This window comes from Dendrobates tinctorius, unplaced genomic scaffold (genome assembly GCF_039654945.1).
Source record: "Dendrobates tinctorius isolate UK_male_01 unplaced genomic scaffold, ASM3965494v1 ptg000039l, whole genome shotgun sequence".
Lineage (NCBI taxonomy): Eukaryota > Metazoa > Chordata > Amphibia > Anura > Dendrobatidae > Dendrobates > Dendrobates tinctorius.
In genome coordinates this window covers 16,490,913-16,512,578 of record NW_027361707.1, presented here as the reverse complement: position 1 = coordinate 16,512,578, position 21,666 = coordinate 16,490,913, and the positions used below count along the sequence as shown (strand labels likewise).

Genomic DNA, 21,666 nt, shown 5'->3' with positions numbered 1-21,666 from the left:
CCATTTTTCTGTCACCCTATGTGTCATCAGGGGAATGTGGGACAAAATCCTTGGAAACCCATGCGTGGTTCATTTTAATGAAGGTTAGATCATCCACATTTTGGGTTGACAGACGGGTCCTTTTTTCTGTAAGGATTGATCCAGCTGCACTGAAGACTCTTTCCGATAGCACACTTGCAGCTGGGCAAGCGAGCTCCTGTAAGGCATATTGGGCCAATTCAGGCCAGGTGTCCAGTTTAGCGGCCCAATAGTCAAAGGGGAATGACCTGTGTGGGAGAACATCGATATGGGAGGAAAAGTAGTTTGTAACCATAGTTGACAACTGCTGTCTCCTGTCGCTTTCCATCGATGCAGTATTACCAGTTGTGTGAGCGGTATTTGAAAAATCAGTCCACAACATTGTCATGAAACCCCTGTCTCCAACGCCACTTCTGCTGTGTGCACCACGAACACCTCTGCCAAGCTGCCCCCGGCCCGTACGGCTCGTGTGAGAACCATCACCGCTGCTGTGTGCTGGGAATGCCTCAAGCAACCGATTTACCAGAGTTGCTTGTTTATTAGCCAATATTAGGTCAAGGTTCTCCTGTGGCATGATGTTTTGTAATTTGCCTTTATAGCGTGGATCCAGGATGCTGGCCAACCAGTAGTCGTCATCGTTCATCATTTTGGCAATGCGGGGGTCCCTTTTTAGGATCCGCAAGGCATAATCTGACATGTGGGCCAATGTTCCCGGTGTCAATGATGCACTGCGAGTGCTGGGTGGAGGAGCACTTTCTGGCAAATCCACATACCTCCAATCACGCACAAACCCTGTACCAGACCTTGCCACGCCAACATTTTCACTTGCCCCACGAGATGCATCCTCCTCCCCTAAGTAATCATCCCCATCATCCTCCTCCTCCTCTTCTTCCTCCACTTCGTCCAGGAGAGGTCCCTGAGCAGACAATGGCTGAATGTCATCAAGGATTCCCTCCTCCTCTTCCTCCTCATCAACATTGGCTGCAGACGCCTGCTCCTTAAGGTGCGTCAAAGTTTGCATGAGCAGACGCATAAGTGGGATGCTCATGCTTAGGATGGCGTCGTCTGCGCTTACCAGCCGTGTGCATTCCTCAAAACACTGAAGGACTTTACAAAGGTCTTTCAGCTTCGACCACTGCACGCCTGTCAACTCCATGTCTGCTCTCAAAGTGCCTGGCCGTGTATCCTCCCACAAATGCATTATGGCCTGCCTCTGCTCGCACAGCCGCTCCACCATGTGCAGGGTGGAGTTCCACCTTGTTGCAATGTCGATAATGAGGCAGTGGTTGGGAAGGTGGAGCAATCGCTGCAGCTTCTGCATACGAACGGAGTGTACAGGCGACCGGCGGATGTGCGCGCACAGTCTTTGCACCTTCTGGAGCAGGGCTGTTAACTCCGGATAATTTTTGAGGAAGCACTGCACCACCAGGTTCAATGTGTGAGCCAAGCAAGGTATGTGGCTGAGTTTTGAAAGGGCTATGGCTGCCACAAAATTACGGCCGTTATCACTAACTACCTTGCCTGCCTCAAGATGTACACTGCCCAGCCATGACTCAGTTTGTCGCTTCAAGTACTCGGCCAGCACCTCGGCGGTGTGTCTGTCGCCCAAACACATCATCTGCAACACAGCCTGCTGACGCTTTCCACTAGCTGCTCGATAGGGGGACACATCGTGTGCAACAGTGGCAGCTGCAGATGGAGTGCTCGTACGACTGCGCTCTGTGGACGAGCTTTCGCTTCTGGAGGAGGAGGAGGAGGAGGAGGGTCGAACGCCTACAGCCAACTGTTTCCTATACCGTGGGCTAGGCAGCACTGTCCCACCACCGCTGTCCCCTGTGGACCCTGCATCCACCACATTAACCCAGTGCGCAGTGATGGACACGTAACGGCCCTGGCCATGCCGACTGGACCATGCATCAGTTGTGAGGTGCACCTTTCCGCTCACTGACTGCTTGAGTGCATGGACAATGCGGTCTTTCACATGATGGTGGAGGGCTGGGATGGCTTTGCGAGAGAAGAAGTGGCGACTGGGTAGGTCATAGCGTGGTACTGCATAGGCCATGAGTTCGCGGAAAGCTGTGCTTTCCACCAACCGAAAGGGCATCATCTCAAACGAGATTAGTTTGGCAATGTGGGCGTTCAAACCCAGTGTACGCGGATGAGAGACTGAGTACTTTCTTGACCTACTCATAGTGTCTGGGAGGGTGAGCTGGACTTGAGAGCTGCATATGGTGGAAGTAGCGGTGGACAGGGCGGACTGAGAGAGGGTTGATGATGGTGATGGAGTTGGTGTTCTTTCTGATGGCCTAGAATCAGTCTTTCGTTGATATAACAGTGGGATTCCCTGACTGCTGTGGCCTTGCAACGACACCTCAACATTTGCTGCTGTGCTAACCGGTGGGCTTACAGTGGGGGAAACAATGTAGCGTTGCTGACTACCTTCGTTGTGATCAGTTGCACATGTGGCACTTGAGGTTTGGTGTTGTGTCCACGCTTGCAAGTGCATGCTGGTTAAATGTCTAAGCATGCAACTGGTATTCAAATTTTTCAGATTTTTCCCTCGGCTAAAGGTCTTTGCGCACTTCTTACAGATAACCTTGGCCTGATCATGAGGATTTTGTTCAAAAAAGTGCCACACTGCACTCTTCCTACTTTGGCAGACATTTTGCGGCCTAGCACGCTGTGATCTTTTGACCCTCTGGACAAGCTGTCCAGCAACTCTTTTGATGTTTGGAACCTGTCTTTGGAGTGCTCCGGGCCTGCCAGATAACAGCTGTTGCGATGTCGATGTCTGCATTGGATGCTCCTCATCTGAGCTATTGGAAGCAGCACCCTCTTCCCCCAATGGTTGCCAATCTGGGTCAACAACTGGGTCATCCATAGAGTTGAGCGATACCATCCGATACTTCAAAGTATCGTATCGGATGGTATCGGCCGATCTTTAAAAAAAGTATCGGTATCGCCGATTCCGATACCGGAAGTCCCATTCAAGTCTATGGGACTTCCGGTATCGGAATAAGAAAAACCCTTTCCTGCCCTTGTACAGCCTCTCTGGGGTCTGTACGGGCCTTTCGGGGGGCTGTGCCGGCCTGCCAGGGGGTCTGTGCAGGCTCCGGTGGTCTGTGCCGGCCTGCCGGGGGGCTGTGCAGGCTCCGGGGGGCTGTGCCGGCCTGCCGGGGGGCTGTGCCGGCCTGCCGGGGGGCTGTGCCGGCCTGCCAGGGGGTCTGTGCAGGCTCCGGTGGTCTGTGCCGGCCTGCCGGTGGTCTGTGCAGGCTCCGGGGGGCTGTGCCGGCCTGCCGGGGGGCTGTGCCGGCCTGCCGGGGGGCTGTGCCGGCCTGCCGGTGGTCTGTGCAGGCTCCGGGGGTCTGTGCAGGCATCGTCCGATGGGACTACAAGTCCCATCGGGCGATGCCTGCTACCATGACAGTGATTGACACATTAGCCAATGATGGGACAGTAGTAGTCCCATCATCCGGCTAATGTGTTAAATGTAAAAAAAAAAAAAAAAAAAAATTACATGCTACATTCATACTACATACTACATACATGCTACATTCATACTACATATATACTACATACATGCTACATTCATACTACATACTACATACATGCTACATTCATACTACATGCAACATACATACTACATATATACTACATGCATGCTACATATATACTACATACATACTACATATATACTACATACATGCTACATACATACTACATATATACTACATGCATGCTACATATATACTACATACATGCTACATACATACCACATACATACTACATACATACTACATATATACTACATGCATGCTACATACATACTACATGCTACATGCATGCTACATACTACATACATGCTACATATATACTACATACATACTACATATATACTACATGCATGCTACATATATACTACATGCATGCTACATACATACTACATATATACTACATGCATGCTACATACATACTACATGCTACATGCATGCTACATACATACTACATACATACTACATACATGCTACATATATACTACATGCATGCTACATATATACTACATACATACTACATATATACTACATACATGCTACATACATACTACATATATACTACATGCATGCTACATATATACTACATGCTACATACATACCACATACATACTACATACATGCTACATATATACTACATGCATGCTACATACATACTACATATATACTACATGCATGCTACATACATACTACATGCTACATGCATGCTACATACATACTACATACATACTACATGCTACATACATACCACATATATACTACATACATACAATACATTCATACAATACATACATAGACATACAGTACATATAACATAGAGTAACATACTTACCAATACTTGTCACATTGTTCCCCGAAGCCATTGTCGTCTACGGAATAAATATTAACATAACAAACCACAAAAATACTCACCCACGATCCGAAGCAGTCCACGAGTGTGTCCCACGACGATCTTGGGTAGAGAACTGCAGCATCAGCTGATGCTGCCGTTCTCTACGGGCTGCAGGAATCCAATGACGGAAGGTAGGTATCCTTCCGCACTGTATTCCTCCGCCACTTAAAAAAAAAAAAAGTCCCTAGTCTCACTTTATGCCATTGCTGTGTGGGAATTTCCCACACAGCAATGGCATAAAGTGAGACTAGGGACTTTTTTTTTTTAAGTGGCGGAGGAATACAGTGCGGAAGGATACCTACCTTCCGTCATTGGATTCCTGCAGCCCGTAGAGAACGGCAGCATCATCTGATGCTGCAGTTCTCTACCCAAGATCGTCGTGGGACACACTCGTGGACTGCTTCGGATCGTGGGTGAGTATTTTTGTGGTTTGTTATGTTAATATTTATTCCGGAAAGACAATGGCTTCGGGGAACAATGTGACAAGTATTGGTAAGTATGTTACTCTATGTTATATGTACTGTATGTCTATGTATGTATTGTATGAATGTATTGTATGTATGTAGTATATATGTGGTATGTATGTAGCATGTAGTATGTATGTAGTATGTATGTAGCATGCATGTAGCATGTAGTATGTATGTAGCATGCATGTAGTATATATGTAGTATGTATGTAGCATGCATGTAGTATGTATGTAGTATGTATGTGGTATGTATGTAGCATGTAGTATATATGTAGCATGCATGTAGTATATATGTAGTATGTATGTAGTATGTATGTAGTATATATGTAGTATGTATGTAGTATATATGTAGCATGCATGTAGTATATATGTAGTATGTATGTAGTATATATGTAGCATGCATGTAGTATATATGTAGTATGTATGTAGTATATATGTAGCATGTATGTAGTATGTATGTAGCATGCATGTAGCATGTAGTATGTATGTAGCATGCATGTAGTATATATGTAGTATGTATGTAGCATGCATGTAGTATATATGTAGCATGCATGTAGTATGTATGTGGTATGTATGTAGCATGTAGTATATATGTAGCATGCATGTAGTATGTATGTAGTATGTATGTAGCATGCAGTATGTATGTAGTATGTATGTAGTATATATGTAGTATGTATGTAGCATGCATGTAGTATGTATGTAGCATGTATGTAGTATGTATGTAGTATATATGTAGTATGTAGTATGTATGTAGTATATATGTAGTATGTATGTAGCATGTAGTATGTATGTAGTATTTTTTTTTTTTTTTTAACATTTAACACATTAGCCGGATGATGGGACTACTACTGTCCCATCATTGGCTAATGTGTCAATCACTGTCATGGTAGCAGGCATCGCCCGATGGGACTTGTAGTCCCATCGGACGATGCTTGCACAGACCCCCGGACATCAGCACAGCCCCCCGGCAGGCCGGCACAGCCCCCCGGCAGGCCGGTACAGACCCCCACAGGGTGCACAGCCCCCCGGCAGGCCGGCAGAGACCCCGGGCAGTCCACACAGCCCCCCGGCAGGCCGGCACAGCCCCCCGGCAGGCCGGCAGAGACCCCCGGAAGGCCCGAAATGACGGCGCATCATGATGCGCACACACCGCGCATCATGATGACGTCAGGCCGTCAATCAACTGAACTTCCGATTCCGATGCCGAATTCCGATATTGAAAAAATATCGGAAGTCGGTATCGGAATTCCGATACAGCAAGTATCGGCCGATACCCGATACTTGCGGTATCGGAATGCTCAACACTAGTCATCCATCACCTCCTCTTCTATGTCATGTGCACCTTTCTCTGTGTCACCGTGTATGGTGGTATAGTGTGCGGGAAGGGGCACCTGAGTATCATCAGGGTCAAAATCTGGCTCTGTACACTGCGAGGACAATGTAGTGCTCTGAGTGAATGTACCAGCAGAATCATCCATCAGCGGCTGTGCATCAGTGCACTCCATGTCAGATTCATCTTGGCCTGGGTAATTCACCATTTGACTTGATAATCCAGGCATGGTATGTGAAAACAGCTCCATGGAGTAATCAGTAGTATGGCCTGCGTCATCCTTCAATCTTGGTTGGGGTGAAGGACACAAGGAAAGGTGTGGTTCATGAACATGAGCCTCCAATGACGACTCAGTGCTTTTACTTTTTACAACTGAAGAAGAGGAGGCGATAGAGCTGGAGGCTGAGTCAGCAATGTAAGACAAAACTTTTTCCTGATGCTCTGCCTTTAAAAGCGGTTTGCCAACTCCTAGAAAACTAAGCGTTCGAGGCCTTATGTAGCCAGACGATGACGCAGGGTCAGCACCTCCTGCATTCGGTCCTATTTTGCTCTTGCCACTACCATCAGATCCACCACCAACACCATCATTACCAGCTGCCAACCCCTGCCCAATTCCACGGCCTCTTCCACCAGCCTTCCTCATTTTTGGTAGAAATGTAGACAAAATCCAACAAACTATATAGTAATGTAAAACAAGGTAAAAGGTGTCTATAGGACAGGGGAGATTTAGAATTTCTGCACACACTTGTGGACAGTGGACACTTGTGGATTGTGTGAGGCCCACTGATATCTGAGCGCTATGTGACACGCTCGATGGCACAGCTGCCTGTGACCAAAGTGACGAGAGGATAATGGAGATTTTGAATCTCTGTGTACACTTTTGGACACTGGACACTTGTGGATTTTGTGAGGCCCACTGATATCTGAGCGCTATGTGACACGCTCGATGGCACAGCTGCCTGTGACCAAAGTGACGAGAGGATAATGGAGATTTTGAATCTCTGCGTACACTTTTGGACACTGGACACTTGTAGATTGTGTGAGGCCCACTGATATCTGAGCGCTATGTGACACGCTCGATGGCACAGCTGCCTGTGACCAAAGTGACGAGAGGACAATGGAGATTTTGAATCTCTGCGTACACTTTTGGACACTGGACACTTGTAGATTGTGTGAGGCCCACTGATATCTGAGCGCTATGTGACACGCTCGATGGCACAGCTGCCTGTGACCAAAGTGACGAGAGGATAATGGAGATTTTGAATCTCTGCGTACACTTTTGGACACTGGACACTTGTGGATTGTGTGAGGCCCACTGATATCTGAGCGCTATGTGACACGCTCGATGGCACAGCTGCCTGTGACCAAAGTGACGAGAGGATAATGGAGATTTTGAATCTCTGCGTACACTTTTGGACACTTGTGGATTGTGTGAGGCCCACTGATATCTGAGCGCTATGTGACACGCTCGATGGCACAGCTGCCTGTGACCAAAGTGACGAGAGGATAATGGAGATTTTGAATCTCTGCGTACACTTTTGGACACTGGACACTTGTAGATTGTGTGAGGCCCACTGATATCTGAGCGCTATGTGACACGCTCGATGGCACAGCTGCCTGTGACCAAAGTGACGAGAGGATAATGGAGATTTTGAATCTCTGCGTACACTTTTGGACACTGGACACTTGTGGATTGTGTGAGGCCCACTGATATCTGAGCGCTATGTGACACGCTCGATGGCACAGCTGCCTGTGACCAAAGTGACGAGAGGATAATGGAGATTTTGAATCTCTGCGTACACTTTTGGACACTGGACACTTGTGGATTGTGTGAGGCCCACTGATATCTGAGCGCTATGTGACACGCTCGATGGCACAGCTGCCTGTGACCAAAGTGACGAGAGGATAATAGAGATTTTGAATCTCTGCGTACACTTTTGGACACTGGACACTTGTGGATTGTGTGAGGCCCACTGATATCTGAGCGCTATGTGACACGCTCGATGGCACAGCTGCCTGTGACCAAAGTGACGAGAGGATAATGGAGATTTTGAATCTCTGCGTACACTTTTGGACACTGGACACTTGTAGATTGTGTGAGGCCCACTGATATCTGAGCGCTATGTGACACGCTCGATGGCACAGCTGCCTGTGACCAAAGTGACGAGAGGATAATGGAGATTTTGAATCTCTGCGTACACTTTTGGACACTGGACACTTGTGGATTGTGTGAGGCCCACTGATATCTGAGCGCTATGTGACACGCTCGATGGCACAGCTGTCTGTGACCAAAGTGACGAGAGGATAATGGAGATTTTGAATCTCTGCGTACACTTTTGGACACTGGACACTTGTGGATTGTGTGAGGCCCACTGATATCTGAGCGCTATGTGACACGCTCGATGGCACAGCTGCCTGTGACCAAAGTGACGAGAGGATAATGGAGATTTTGAATCTCTGCGTACACTTTTGGACACTGGACACTTGTGGATTGTGTGAGGCCCACTGATATCTGAGCGCTATGTGACACGCTCGATGGCACAGCTGCCTGTGACCAAAGTGACGAGAGGATAATGGAGATTTTGAATCTCTGCGTACACTTTTGGACACTGGACACTTGTAGATTGTGTGAGGCCCACTGATATCTGAGCGCTATGTGACACGCTCGATGGCACAGCTGCCTGTGACCAAAGTGACGAGAGGATAATGGAGATTTTGATTCTCTGCGTACACTTTTGGACACTGGACACTTGTAGATTGTGTGAGGCCCACTGATATCTGAGCGCTATGTGACACGCTCGATGGCACAGCTGCCTGTGACCAAAGTGACGAGAGGATAATGGAGATTTTGAATCTCTGCGTACACTTTTGGACACTGGACACTTGTAGATTGTGTGAGGCCCACTGATATCTGAGCGCTATGTGACACGCTCGATGGCACAGCTGCCTGTGACCAAAGTGACGAGAGGATAATGGAGATTTTGAATCTCTGCGTACACTTTTGGACACTGGACACTTGTAGATTGTGTGAGGCCCACTGATATCTGAGCGCTATGTGACACGCTCGATGGCACAGATGCCTGTGACCAAAGTGACGAGAGGATAATGGAGATTTTGAATCTCTGCGTACACTTTTGGACACTGGACACTTGTAGATTGTGTGAGGCCCACTGATATCTGAGCGCTATGTGACACGCTCGATGGCACAGCTGCCTGTGACCAAAGTGACGAGAGGATAATGGAGATTTTGAATCTCTGTGTACACTTTTGGACACTGGACACTTGTGGATTGTGTGAGGCCCACTGATATCTGAGCGCTATGTGACACGCTCGATGGCACAGCTGCCTGTGACCAAAGTGACGAGAGGATAATGGAGATTTTGAATCTCTGCGTACACTTTTGGACACTGGACACTTGTGGATTGTGTGAGGCCCACTGATATCTGAGCGCTATGTGACACGCTCGATGGCACAGCTGTGACCAAAGTGACTAGAGGATAAGGGAGATTGGATTGCTTTTAAAAAAGCAGTTTGCGGAGCAGTGGGTAAACAGCAATGCCAGCGTGTCAGGAAGCCTTAGAAGGCAGCCCAACAACCAACACCACTGATACACCACAATATAGCCTCCCCTTGCACTGCACACACAGTGACTTGTGTGTTGTGCAGGCCAAATCGCTAGCAGCAGAAGCAGTTCTTTTGTCTTCTTCCCTGCCTAACGCAGGATCATCAGCAACCTCTCCCTATACTAAGATCGGCAGAAGTAAGATGGCGGTCGGCGTGCACGCCCTTTTATACCCCCTGTGACGCCCACCAAAGCAAGCCAATCACTTGCATGCCCTTCTGAAAGATGGTGGTGACCCGTGCCTAGGTCATCACGTTGCCCACAGTGTCCGTGGATCCTGATTGGCTGAAAAAGAGCGCAAAACAAACTTTTGAAACGCGACTTTGGCGCGTAAGTTGCCGACCTCGTGGCCGACCTCATCCTAGGGTCGGGTTTCGTTTCATGAAACCCGACTTTGCCAAAAGTCGGCGACTTTTGAATTTTTTCGACCCGTTTCGCTCAACTCTACTCCCTTCCGATCCCCGATGTGTGCCTAAACAGTTTTTTCCCACATATGGGGACCAGCATACTCAGGACAAATTGGACAACAACTTTTGGAGTCCAATTTCTCCTGTTACCATGGGAAAATTAAAAATTGGGACAACAACTTTTGGAGTCCAATTTCTCCTGTTACCATGGGAAAATTAAAAATTGGGGACTAAACAATCATTTTGTGGGCACAAAATAGGATTTTTTATTTTCACGCCTGGGCAGTATAAACTTTAGTGAAACACTTGGGGGTTCAAAGTTCTCACCACATATCTAAATAAGTTCCTTAGGGGGTCTAGTTTCCAAAATGGGGTCACTTGTGGGGGGTTTCTACTGTTTAACCACATCAGGGGCTCTGCAAACGGAACATGACGCCCGCTGACCATTCCATCAAAGTCTGCATTCCAAAGCGTCACTTCTTCGCTTCCGTCCCGATGTGTGCCCAAACAGTAGTTTTCTCCCACATATGGGGTACCAGCGTACTCAGGACAAATTGGACAACAACTTTTGGGGTCCAATTTCTTCTGTTACGCTTGGGAAAATTAAAAATTGAGGACTAAATGATCATTTTTGTGGGCACAAAATAGGATTTTTTATTTTCATGCCTGGGCAGTATAAACTTTAGTGAAACACTTGGGGGTTCAAAGTGCTCACCACATATCTAGATAAGTTCCTTAGGGGGGTCTAGTTTCCAAAATGGGGTCACTTGTGGGGGGTTTCCACTGTTGGGCACATTGGGGGCTCGTCAAATGCAACATGGCGTCCAATCTCAATTCCAGCCAATTTTAGGTTGAAAAAGTCAAACGGCGCTGCTTCCCTTCCGAGCCCTGCCGTGCACCCAAACAGTGGTCCCCCCACATATAGGGTATCAGTGTACTCAGGACAAATTGGACAAGAACTTTTGGGGTCCAATTTCTCCTTCTACCTTTGGGAGAATAAAAAATTGGGGACTAAACCATCATGTTTGTGGAAAAAATATGATTTTTTATTTTCACGCCCGGGCGTTATAAACTCCTGTGAAGTCCTAGGGGGTTAAAGGTGCTCACCACACATCTAGATAAGTTCCTTAGGGGGTCTAGTTTCCAAAATGGGGTCACTTGTGGGGGGTTTCCACTGTTTGGGCACATTGGGGGCTCGTCAAACGCAACATGGCGTCCAATCTTAATTCCAGCCAATTTTAGGTTGAAAAAGTCAAACGGCGCTGCCTTCCCTTCCGAGCCCTGCCGTGCGCCCAAACAGTGGTCCCCCCCAACATATAGGATATCAGCATACTCAGGACAAATTGGACAACAACATTTGGGGTCCAATTTCTCCTGCTACCCTTGGGAAAATTAAAAAATTGTTGCTAACAGATCATTTTTGTGACTAAAAAGTTAAATGTTAATTTTTTCCTTCCATGTTGCTCCTGCTCCTGTGAAGCGCCTGAATGGTTAATAATCTTCTTGAGTGTAGTTTTGAGTAGCTTGAGTGGTGCAGTTTTTAGAATGGTGTCACTTTTGGATATTTTCTGCCATATAGACCCCTCAAAGTGACTTCAGATGTGAGGTGGTCCCTAAAAAATGGTTTTGTAAATTTTGTTGTAAAAATGAGAAATCGCTGGTCAACTTTTAACCCTTATAACTTCCTAACAAAAACAAATTTTGGTTCAAAAATTGTGCTGATGTAAAGTAGACATGTGGGAAATGTTATTTATTAACTATTTTGTGTCATGTAACTCTCTGGTTTAAGGGCATAAAAATTCAAATTTTGAAAATCGCTAAATTTTCAACATTTTCGCCATATTTCCATTTTTTCATAAATAAACGCACATTATAGTGAAGAAATTTTATCGCTAAAGTGAAGTACAATATGTCACGAGAAAACAGTGTCAGAATCGCCTAGATCCATTGAAGCGTTCAAGAGTTATTGCCTCATAAAGGGACAGTGGTCAGAATTGTAACAATTGGCTCGGGAGTAACGTGCAAACCACCCTTGGTAGAGAAGGGGTTAATATTCCTAATTAAGAAAACTTACAACATCGCCTAATTCCACCGATGCCCTTGTCATCTGCAAAAGAGGTAAAAAAACAAACAACAGTATTCTTCACCTTTCTGCATAGATGCTTTTAATCTATTAGTCCCATGGGTTCAGCTCTGCTACATCTAGATGGCATGCTACATGGATGCATGATGCATCCATTCAGCCTGTCATCCAGTAGACATTGAGCAATGTGTGCACAGTGTCACCCTGTGAACTGTTATTCCCTGTCTGAGGGTACCGCAAGCGTGAAAAAGTTCTCCTGCTTGTTGTGGTGCCATAAGACAGGTCCTGGGAGTTCACAGCCAGTGAACTAACTTCATCTTTCTGATGTCAGTGCGAGTGCCATGGGAAAATTTTTCCATGGGCCTAAAAACTAACCTTCTCTATCTGACACCAGCTCAGAGCAGTCACTGACGTTTCCTGTCAGCAATTCAGCTGCTATTTGTCAATACACTAGAGCAGCTCTTCTTTTGGGCTGCTCTGTTGACGTGGTGTGACTGCCAACTGTCATGATAATTGACGGCTGGCTTCATTCAGTTAGCTCCCCGTTGACAGTCTACTACTTCTGAGTGTCCGCCTCCAGTAAGCATACATACCTGAAAATGATGCATGACACAGCACACGTTCACTCTGCGAGCATCATTATAGTCTATCGCCCCATCAGCGCATATGGTTGAATCCCGCTTTGCTGTTGATTCAGACTCAAACCCTGAAGGAACCAATGACCGGGTGCCAATGCGCAGTGTGAAATCACCCTAACTAGTGTCTAGCATTTTAATGGTGCAAAGTCATTGAGCTGGGGTAAGCAAAAGAAATATGTCTAACCTCTAACAAAATGCACCAAATCTATCATAAGGCGAGAGCCACCATTTGGCAGATTGCCGGATCTCTATATAAGTTTTATTTTTGACTGGATCAATAAACCTGCCAAATTCTTTTTATTGGCTGGTTGAGATAAGATGGTTTTCCTGAGTTATTTATTTTTTAAGACCCTTTTGTGGCGCCCCTGAGGGTTCAGTCGCTACAGAGGTACTGCACCTCCTCCTGAGGTGTGGTACCCCACTATCCAGGTAAGGTGAAGGCACCTGACCACACTCCAACACCTGCACCCAGCACAGACAGAGTAGTGTAGCAGAGCACCCTTCATGGCTCCCTGCTTGGAACACGAAGTGTGCTGGGAAGTGGGTGGAGCTTAGACTGCACAAGAGAGCGGGAGAATGTTAGGAAAGGGTCAGTGAGTGAGAGAAGATCCCCTGAGAGGGATGGAGTGAAAGCAAGTGCTGCAGCAGCCTCCTATGATCTGGAGCTGCTGGCACGGGAAGGAACAAGAGAAAGCCTAATTCTTCAGAAGGAAGATAGTTTAGTACGGAACGTGGGGAGAAGAGAACTGAGGAAAAAGGTGAGAGCAGAGCTCTTCCTTACAGTTGAAGCGCATGGTCCGGAGTCCGGTCTCCGAGGTTGAATGGATACTGATGTTCCTGCAGCAGAAACCGGAGGAATAGAAGTTGTCACCACTTTATTCCCATCTAAGACTCGGGGGCAAAATAGCAGCGTGTGTAAGCCGGGACCTGATAGTAAGAGGTCCACGAAGTGGGCTACAGCTGTCTGCCGTACGAGTGGAATTCCAAGTAACATCTGGAAGGAGGAACTTGAGTTTAATACACAGATACAAGTACTTCAGTTTTAGCGCTAGTAAGGAGACGTTCAGGAAAGGCACATGTTGGAGGAGTGCAGGAAAGGTGTACTTTACCTTGCCTGGGAGTTGGCTGAGCCTCTGGCCTGGAGGACACGGCACTGAAGCAGGCATCTGTGTGCACCAGACTGTGAGTAAAGCCTTGGAACTACATGCCCTTGTGTCCTCCACTTATTCCTGTGCCTGGCACCCGGCTCTGCTACATCTACTTCTTCACACTATCTCCCCATTTACCAACCTCAACTACTCTGCCCTGGGACTACAGCCCTACCTGTGGAGGGCTACAACATAATTGCTGCACCACACCATCTGTCCCAGGGAAGCAACCCTGCAGCACTGGTCAAACTGACCAGAAGCCACAGGTGGCGTCACGAATCATCTCAATAACTTTATCCCCATCACTCTACCCCTTTTACATTGACTGCCTGAGGCCACGGACCGGGTCACTGTCACTGTGACATCTCCCATTGAAATCAACGGGCCCGGCACCGAGTACCCCACGGCCTCTGGGGCGAGTCACTTTTATATAAATTGATTTCCCCAACTACAGGCTCCTCTGTCCAGTACATCAGCTGTATTTACGAAAGACCATAACTGATATCATCACAGTTGACAACAGTCCCAAATTTTCAGGGACTGTTCTGCATTTTTAGAAGCAGTCCCAGCAAAATTGGGCATTCCCATGGCAGAAAGAGGTGAAGTTTCCATAAAATCTGCCTAAAGTGAGCATTTTCACCAAATCTGGTAAATTCAAATACAGTTCTAAACAAACTGAATAGTTGGTGCTTACAGAACTCTGACTCCAGCAATAACATGGTGTGAACCAAACTGAAGCTCTTAGAATTCTCATTTAGCCTGCAGCTATTTCTCCTGACCCATACACATGTGCGGTGGACTTGGCTGAGTATGCATGTGATCTCAATGAGGAGACACCTTTGGAGGCAGATAAATTCCCACAAAACGAAAGACCAACAAATCCTACTTCCCCGATCTTGCACTTCCCCAACAGGAAAACACCATGCATATGAAACATTTGCTGAAATCATATTTGGCCCACATTTATGTAATGTTTTTTTTTAACTTCATAGGGGTTCCCCAAGAATTTAACAAACTGGCCTCCATCACATAATTGAAACAGTGGCACATCCTAGTCATGCATCAGGACTGAGGCTGGAGAAAAAATCCTTTGTCCTAAGTCAGCCGAAGAGAAGATTTATTTCTTGTCATGTCTAAGCCCTTCTCCTGCAGCTTACCATTATATCTGCTTACATACAGCTTCTGTCAGTTGAGAGACAGGTTGAGCTGTGTTTCTTCAGACTTCATCTCGTTCTGACACATGACTAGGATGGACTGCCATTTGAATTATGTGATTGGGTAATTTTATTACATTCTTGGAGAACCTCGTTACCTCTGTTGGTGTCTTAATGAAGTATTTTGGTTGGTAGAAATTATGACATATTCAGAGAATAGCTAAAAATTAGTGATGAGCGAACGTGCTTGGATAACGTCTTATTCGAGCATGCTCGGGTATTATCTAATCATCTGGACGTGACGGTGCTCGTATGTTTTGTTCGAGTCCCTGTGGCTCCATGATTTACGGCTTTTAGGGATTCCCCACATGTGTTAAGGCTAACAAATAGGCAATCCCGATATGCATTCAGGCTGTCTAACAGCTGCAAATCATGCAGCCACGGGGATTTAAACATAATATACAAGTCCACCCAGATTCTTGGATAACACCCGAGAATGTTCTGATAAGACGTAATCCGAGCATGTTCACTCATCACTACTAATAACGTTTAGATCAGCATTGTTCTCACTAATCCCAAAAATGGGCACTTTTGTCCCTGATAGAATAGAACGGCAATGTGCATTCTGGACCGCAGCTTAATTTATCCTCTATTGGGCTGTAGACTGCTGCACTTGGCTTTCTCTGACAGCCTCATTGAGAAATGATAGATTTGATAGATTGATAAATAGATTTGTTGTTGGAGCATGGAAACTGTTGCTTTATTCCAACGGGGATAAAAGTTCCCTATTTTGGTGATCGGTGCGGATCCCAGCAGTCTGGCACCAACAAATCTAGAAGCTATCAGCTATCCTGATGATAGATGATAGATTTTTACCAACTGGAATACTCCTTTTATGTTATCTCAACATGTTCTCACCTTCTTATCAAGAGGACTTTCTGTTCAGTTTTACCTTATTATGCTGCTTGTGCGTTTTGTAGCTAGCGCATAGATTAGCAGACTGTAGTAAAGCAAACATAGATGTCATTGGAGATCACCTTCATTTCACTGTCTGAAAAATACTGTTACTTAGCAAAGAATCTCCTGTTCTTATATATAAAGTGCTCAGACACATGTTTTATTACGCTGCAGTGTGTTTAACCATCTGTCCCTGCATCATTCTGCATAAGAAAATGGACAATTAGCAAATCCAACGCAAGTGGCCAGAAGTACATTGTGATAATACGACAATGCATGATACAGTATAGAAGGGGAGCAGCAAATATTCTTTTTTCTTATATAATAAATGTAACAGGAAACAATGTCAAGAGAAAGAGGTTTACACAGTATATAGACTGGATGGCCACTTTATTCGAGACAACCATCTAGTAGAGTGACATAATTTGCATTACATAGTTTCTATTAAGTGCTGAAATAATTTTGTAGATGTCGGGCACTCAGACCATCCTCATGGAGTCGGTTTCTAACCGTTTGTACAGACACATGCACATTTGTGGCCTTCTGGAGGTCATTTACAGGGCTCTGGCAGTGATCCTCCTGTTCCTCCTTGCACAAAGGCAGAGGTAGCGGTCCTGCTACTAAGTTGTTGTCCTCCTACGGCCCCCTCTATGTCTCCTGGTGTACTGGCCTGTCTCCTGGTAGCGCCTCGAGCCTCTGGACACTACGCTGACAGACACAGCAAACCTTCTTGCCACAGCTTGCATTGATGTGCCATCCTGGATGAACTGCACTACCTGAGCCACTTGTGTGGGTTGTAGAGTCCGTCTCATGCTACCACAAGTGTGAAAAGACAACCAACATTCAAAAGTGACCAAAACATCAGCCAGAAAGCATTGGTACTGAGATGTGGTCTGTGGTCCCCACCTGCAGAACCACTCCTTTATTGAGGGTGTCTTGATAATTGCCAATAATTTCCATTTGTTGTCTATTCCATTTGCACAACAACATGTGAAATTGATTGTCAATCAGTGTTGCTTCCTAAGTGAACAGTTTGATTTCACAGAAGTTTGATTTACTTGGAGTTATATTCTGTTGTTTAAGTGTTCCCTTTATTTTTTTGAGCAGTGTATTTTAGCATTGCCTGGGACCATTACAGTATACATCAATTATCTGACATCCTCTTTGATATCCGCTTTAGGATTTGGAGACTATGAAGGTCTGGAAAGCAAGGAAAACTCACTGCCACAATCCTGAACCAATTCATGAATATGAAAGGATGAACTTTGATGGACACTCTCCTTATTACCTAAGGAAAGTGTCCATCAAAGTTCATCCTTTTGCCATTTACCATTCTAACGTTCAGTACATCTACAAGTATCAGAGGACCCAAGTTGTGCCAAGAAAAATAATTTCCCAAATCATTACTCCACCAACTCGAACTGTTCAACTGTTCATACCAGACAGGAAGGGTTCATAGATTCATGGATCTTGTACCAAATTCTGACCTAACCTACTGTATATAAACGGTGTCATCTGGCCAGGCAACGTTTTTCCACTGCTCAGAGGTCCAATGTTTTCCTACTTACATTTCGGTTTCCCTCAAACATCAATAGCAGTTGAAATGGTCTCCTGATGTTATATCCAATCTTTGCTACAGAACCAGTTTGCATCTATTAACTAGAACATCAGCATTGTAGTCAGCTGAAATTTGCTTGTCTCTGCACTGGCCCTATACCAGTGGGTAAGCCCAAAAGGTCACTTTGTCCCATATTAAAAAAAGAGCAAACTTAGACTAACCAGTCTTAAATGAGCACAAGTGGATCCAACTCTATAGATTTTTAGGACCACCTTGGTCGCTTAACAAAATCTTTAAGTGATACATTCCCTTTAAAGTGAACCTGTCACCTCGTTTTAGAGCTTTGAGCTGCAGCCACTGCCTTTCAGGGCTTATCTACAGCAATCTAGAGTTCTGTAGATAAGCCTCCGATCCGACCTGAAAGATAAGAAAAATAAGTTATATTATACTCACCCGGGGGCAGTCCGGTCCGATGGGCGTCGCAGATCCGGGTCCGGTGCCTTCCATCTTCCTGCGATGTCATCATCCTCCCTGCTTCGTGTCGTGGCTCCTGCGCCGGCATACTGATCTAACCTGTTGAGGGCAGAGCCAAGTACTGCAGTGCGCAGGCGCCGGGGAAGGTCAGAGAGGTCCAGCGCCTACGCACTGCAGTACTTGGCTCTGCCCTCAACAGGTTAGATCAGTACGCCTGCACAGGAGCCACGACACGAAGCGAGGTGGATGACGACATTGTATGAAGATGGGACCTGCAATGCCCATGGGACCGGACCGCCCCCGGGTGAGTTTAATATAACTTGTTTTTCTTATCTTTCAGGTTACATGGGGGCTTATCTACAGCATTCTAGAATGCTGTAGATAAGCTCCGAAAGGCAGTGGCCGCAGCTCATAGCTGAAAAAGGAGGTGACAGGTTCCGTTTAATCTTCTCTTAGGCCTCTTTCACACTTCCGTTTTTTACAATCAGTCACAATCCGCCAGGTTTTGAAAAAAAACGGATCCTCAAATTTTTTTTGAGGATCCGTTTTTTCCCATTGACTTGCATTAATGGCGGATTGTGACGGATTGCTGTCCGTTGCATCCGTTTTTTGTGAGGATCCGCCAAAAGTTGCTGTCCGTCACCATCCTCAAAAATTTCAAAACGGAGCTTGTAACGTTTTTTTCTCTGGCGGATCCTGCAAACACTGATTTAACCCGAATTTCTTTCTGGGTGCCGGACAAAACAAAAAATCTCTCTCTCTCTCTCTCTCTCTCTCTCTCTCTCTCTCTCTCTCTCTCTCTCTCTCTCTCTCTCTCTCTCTCTCTCTCTCTCTCTCTCCCGGCCAGCGATTCCTTTAAATTTCTTCATTTTCAGGATCCGTCTGAAAACGGATCCTGTGCCATCCGTTCACATCAGTTGAGAACGGATCCGCTTGTCCGCCTTTTTGGCGGATTATAACTGATGCAAAAAACTGAAGTGTGAAAGAGGCCTTACCAACAGTCTTTCAAAAACACATCAATTCCCAGTCACTTACCCATGTAAGGCTTTGTACCTGCCATGGATGAAGCCTTCTCAGATCCTTTGACGATTGTAGCTATGTTAAAATCTGTAATGTGTACATGGCCTGAAGTGAAAACAAACAAACAAACAAACAATTAATTAATGGCACAAATTGGAGCTAATCTTGTCCTCTAGTATTATAATTAGAAGCAGTGCTGAAGCTCTTTTCTTCCTTACGCACTTAATGTCAACACTCAGAAATAATTCATGGAAACTCAACAAAAAATTAAACAAAACCAAAATCTCGTTCTGTATCAGTCTCCTAGCCGGATGGAAATCAGACTAAACTGAAATCTTTTAGGTTTCTAAAATGTGAGTTAACTTTGGGAAACATTACAATTTACCATTTTGCTAAATTAAATTTAAGAATTAATATTTACATTTGTATCAGTTGAAGCGTCAACGTCATTTTAATTTTTATTTCATGAATCCCAGTAGTACTCATGAAAATAAGAAACCTTGTAATATCTTATCAAAGGAAATCTGCTTCTTTCTCCTCCTAGGCTGATCTTTCCTCTCAATTCATGGGTAGAAATCTGTAAAATCTGTGTTCAGTGAATACAGACTTTCTCATTACGGAGATCAGAGATGACACTTGTTGCTCATGAAGTCCTATGGTGAAGGAAGGAGGAGGAGGAGGGTAAGGCTAAGTGCTTGGTTTCCAAAGTCTAAAGTGGTCAAAAGAAGTAAGAAACGACATTGCTGTGCACCATGTTCATTATTTTACTATAGTTTCGAGGTTGCTTTTTAAGGCAAATTACAGGTGGAATCCACCCGAAAAAGAAATTATGTGAGGATAATCTTATGGGGTTTTAGTGGGAATTTAGCAGAAAGAGAGGAGTGACGTCAAAAAAGGGAGAAGTGGGGGATGTGGATAAAAGGAGTGGCCATTGGGAGCCGCATAACCACTTTTGGTGAAGCCCTAGATGAACAATCTCACAACCACATTAATAATTTCAAAAGGGTTTGAGTTTCAATATTTGAGTTGGTAAGCAGTGGGTTTTAGGTTGTTTTTTTTATCACAACAGTTTTGTAGTTATGGCGTTGGTGGGACGTCTGTAAATTTGAGTAAAGTGGTTGATAGTGGTTGGTTGTGGGGGCAAGCAGAGTGTTACATTATAAAGCTGCCAAATTGTATAATGTGTGCCTCTGAGCTAGTGGTGAAATGTCTGGGTGTAATATCACATTAGCATGTGTAGCCTGAACACCAAAATTAAGAGCTTTAAGGACCATCCCTTCCACAAAAATGGTTTTATAGCTCTGGTGGAGACTGGATTTTCGGTGGACGACCTAAGCCACCTATAACGATATCTTAAGAATGTGATCATTTATATTTCTAAGTTTTACTAAATTGTCTACTGTGACCAATTCTTTCCCATTCCATGTGCCACCTTTTTTTTATGGAGATACAAGTAATGAGTCGCCAATGTACTTTGTGAAGGACACTCGACTTCCATGCAATGAATTCTGGTGGAGGCAGTGGGCTTGTGCTAATATATACAGTAGTAGCCAATTCTAAGAGGCCAGGATAAAGGTTATCTAGTGGGGAGAAGAGACCTGGGACTTTATCAACCGTATGCCATAAAAGAGGTTCTATGGATTCGGAAAAAGGTGTCCCTCAGCTGCAGTTTGTTTGCTGAGTCTTCACCGCTGCTCCCGGTGTCTGTTATTGCCTGCAGCGCTGACACCACATCATGTCAACAGCGCTGCTGCCAATGACTGAGCTCAGAGGTTTTGAAAGCCTCATGCCGTCAACTCGGGCTCTACTATATAGTGCAGGAGTAGAACCTGTTATACCTATATATTAGTAATGCTACAAACTCATGTCCCCAACAAGTATTAAAATAGAGATAAAGTAGACAATCCCTTTAAGCGTCATGGCTGGAATACCCCTTTAAGTGCATGGAACATTTAGTTTATTCTTTTCTTTTGCTAACATTACCTTCGCTGATATAATTGGGCAATTAAAATGGCGCTAATGCGATGACCTGACCTTTTCCTAGACTTTGTCTCTTTTCTACTTTCCTAGATCTGAGAGCTCGGAGATACGTAAGCTTTTCGATAAAGCACAGCCATTCTGTAAAGCTTCACACATCATTAGCGCCCAAAGTAAATCAAGAAGTTTCTAACACATGAGTGAACAGCAAGACATAGGGTCAGTAAAGAGCCAGACGTAGAAGCTCGTGAAGTATTAAAGTCTGCAACCCCTTTACAGTGCGGCAGAAGCATCGGGATGAACATCTCGGGTCAGAGAAATCGCCCTGTCATATATTAACTAACCATTAGTATTTCTTACAAAAACGTAAT

At 45.3% G+C, this 21,666-nt stretch overlaps 1 protein-coding gene across 1 annotated transcript in view; it reads right to left on the bottom strand.

Moving 5' to 3' along the window:
* Positions 1-21,666, bottom strand: part of STK32B (serine/threonine kinase 32B) — a 363,907-nt gene that overhangs the window by 145,358 nt on the left and 196,883 nt on the right. Inside the window, exon 6 of the mRNA XM_073574498.1 lies at positions 19,334-19,423. Within this exon, the coding sequence (XP_073430599.1) occupies positions 19,334-19,423 (90 nt within the window). The remainder of the gene's footprint in view (positions 1-19,333; positions 19,424-21,666) is intronic.